Genomic DNA, 2,964 nt, shown 5'->3' on the forward strand with positions numbered 1-2,964 from the left:
TTTATAAACTAATTTTGATCCATGTTCAGACTTACATTGGCACATAAGATAACTAAGATTCAGAAAAAAATATTTAGAGTTCTTTTACACTCTGAGGTATCCCTCAGAGTGTAACAGAACTTTTTTGTTGTAGCAAAAATATTGGTTTTGACCAGGTCATGCGAATCAGCGACAAATAATTCCTGTTAAATTTCGATTTCCATTCCACATCCACCAGGCCACGCAAGGGTTCAACACGGCTCGAACCCGTCAATCGGACGAGACATTTTCGCCAGCCACATTAATTAAAATACACTAAAAAGTTTATTGAGACGATTAATTACCGATAAAGGAAGCACAAAAAGCAACAACCGTTGCGTTATTGCACTCTAGCACTTCCGTGGAGTGAGGAGAGGGAAGAAATAAGGAGTGCATTACGGTGCATAATATGGAGCCGGTCAGTCAAAAGGCAACGCGACCGACTGCAGACGACGTGATTAACCCCCGATGCCGCTGGAAGAGAGATGCCGGTTATAAATAAATCGTTCTGCGTCGTAAATTAGCCATTATTCAGTCGGTTGGTGAAAGCATTCGTACGTGATAGTGATTTGGTTGGCGTTGGTTCTACCTGCTAAGGTGAAAATTCTAGTCCCAGGGCGGTCTTGGATACCGGGCTAAGGCCTGCTTTCCGGCCAGAGGATGTCGACGGTGGAGTTAGTACCGGAACATGCAGCAGGCGGCGGACTGCCGGCGTTGGCCATGCCAACGGCTGTGTTCATGACGCTGGCGGTGGTGGCCACCGCTTTGTTTCATTTCTGGATGCAGTCGAGGCGCTACGTCAAGCTGGGGAACTTGATCCCGGGACCGAAGGCGTATCCGCTGATTGGGAATGCTAACATGCTGCTAGGTTTGAGCCACGATGAGATTATGCGAAGGGCCATGGAGTTGAGTTTTGTGTACGGTAGTGTGGCCCGGGGTTGGCTTGGGTATCATTTGGTGGTGTTTTTGACGGAACCGTCGGATATTGAAATTATCCTGAACAGTTATGTGCATTTGACGAAATCGAGCGAATATCGATTCTTCAAGCCGTGGTTGGGTGATGGACTGTTGATCAGCAATGGTGAGAAGTGGAAGTCGCACCGGAAGTTGATCGCACCGGCTTTCCATATGAACGTCCTGAAAACGTTCGTCGATGTGTTCAACGATAACAGTTTGGCTGTGGTGAAGCGAATGAAGAAAGAAGTTGGCAAAGAGTTCGATGTGCACGATTATATGAGCGAAGTGACGGTGGATATTCTGCTGGAAACGGCCATGGGTTCGACCAGAACCGGTGAGAACAAGGAAGGATTTGAGTACGCAATGGCAGTGATGAAGTGAGTTTTAGAAATGTTAATAGCCACCCAAGAGTGAAGTAATTTTCCGTTTCAGAATGTGTGACATCCTCCATCTGCGCCAGTTAAAAATCCACCTTCGCCTGGATCCGTTTTTCAATTTGACAAGCATCAAACGAGAACAGGATCGTTTGCTGGGGATTATTCACAGCTTAACGCGGAAGGTTGTCAAACAGAAGAAAGAGATTTTCGAGAAAAACTACGCTGAAGGTAATCTACCGTCGCCTTCGTTATCCGAAATCATCGCCAAGCAGGAGCCGAAGGCTGAGACAATTCCAGTAATCTCCCAGGGATCCATGTTAACGGACGATCTGGATGCCATCGATGAGAATGATATCGGAGAAAAACGTCGGTTGGCGTTCCTGGATTTAATGATTGAGACGGCGAAAACGGGAGCCGAGTTAACGGATGAAGAAATCAAGGAAGAGGTAGACACCATCATGTTCGAGGGCCATGACACAACGGCAGCCGGATCCAGTTTCGTGCTGTGTCTCCTCGGTATCCATCAAGACATTCAGGATCGAGTGTACCGGGAAATTAAGCAGATCTTTGGTGATTCCAACCGGAAAGCAACCTTCAACGATACGCTGGAGATGAAGTACTTGGAGCGAGTAATTTTCGAAACTCTCCGCCTTTATCCGCCAGTTCCGGTTATCGCCCGCAAACTGAACCAGGAAGTCCGGTTGGCTTCGCAAAATTATGTCGTTCCTGCTGGCACCACGGTTGTCATCGGCACGTACAAAATGCACCGCCGAGAGGACATTTATCCGAACGCGGAAGTGTTCAATCCGGATAATTTCCTCCCGGAGCGAACCCAAAATCGACACTATTACAGCTACATCCCGTTTAGTGCCGGACCACGAAGCTGCGTCGGTAAGCTAGTGTTCTAGTCTCTTAGTCTTGTGGCTAACATTTCTTTCTCCCACAACTCTTACAGGTAGAAAATACGCAATGCTGAAGCTAAAGGTGCTGCTATCGACGATTCTGCGCAACTATCGGATCGTGTCGGATTTGAAGGAGAGCGATTTCAAGCTGCAGGGGGACATCATCCTGAAGCGAACCGATGGCTTTAGGATTCAGCTGGAACCTAGACTGTAAACCTGCGCCGCTCGCGTCACCAGATAAGATCCCAAAACCAGAGATGTCGCGACGGCCAACCCGTGTGTGTGTTCAATTGATGCCGTTGCCTCGTTTTATGATACTGTTAATTGAATTGTCCCGTTCCCGAAGGGACCGGTTATCGCAACGAACAACTCGCTTATCCTACTCGTCTTTGTTTTTGCTCTCTTCGCATTTATATAGAGTTATTTGACTATTTATTCCTTGAAGTTACATTTTTTTCACTACACAAGCATAATCAGAGAGAGATAATAAAACCTTCTCTCCATAATGGTCTTTCTCTATCGGTTGCTTCACTGTTGCCTACGGGCAACGGGTCGAAAAGAAAAGAAAGTGTTCCCAAAATGAAAACAGAAAAGGATTATGACGGTCTCTCGGCAGACAATCTTATCAATGAAATGAGCCACAACTGGAACCGATCGGTTATGGTCATGTTCGTGAAAAAAAAAACGGATTGACCCTCTAATGACCACTC

The 2,964-nt window shown here is 46.7% G+C and overlaps 1 protein-coding gene across 1 annotated transcript; it reads left to right on the forward strand.

Moving 5' to 3' along the window:
- The first annotated feature begins 532 nt into the window (after positions 1 to 532).
- LOC129716647 (cytochrome P450 4g15-like) lies at positions 533 to 2,760 on the forward strand. Its single transcript, XM_055666482.1, has 3 exons — positions 533 to 1,352; positions 1,408 to 2,243; positions 2,308 to 2,760. Exons 1-3 carry the CDS (start codon positions 679 to 681, stop codon positions 2,466 to 2,468), a joined length of 1,671 nt encoding a protein of 556 aa, XP_055522457.1. The 5' UTR covers positions 533 to 678; the 3' UTR covers positions 2,469 to 2,760.
- Positions 2,761 to 2,964: the final 204 nt, after the last annotated feature.

Source organism: Wyeomyia smithii, chromosome 1 (genome assembly GCF_029784165.1).
Source record: "Wyeomyia smithii strain HCP4-BCI-WySm-NY-G18 chromosome 1, ASM2978416v1, whole genome shotgun sequence".
NCBI classification, from domain to species: domain Eukaryota; kingdom Metazoa; phylum Arthropoda; class Insecta; order Diptera; family Culicidae; genus Wyeomyia; species Wyeomyia smithii.

Coding starts and splice junctions, on each gene's coding strand:
- LOC129716647 (XM_055666482.1), top strand. CDS start 679: ATGTCGACGGTGGAGTTAGTACCGGAACATGCAGCAGGCGGCGGACTG. Junction 1,353..1,407: donor TACGCAATGGCAGTGATGAA/GTGAGTTTTAGA, acceptor TTTCCGTTTCAG/AATGTGTGACATCCTCCATC. Junction 2,244..2,307: donor CGGACCACGAAGCTGCGTCG/GTAAGCTAGTGT, acceptor CAACTCTTACAG/GTAGAAAATACGCAATGCTG.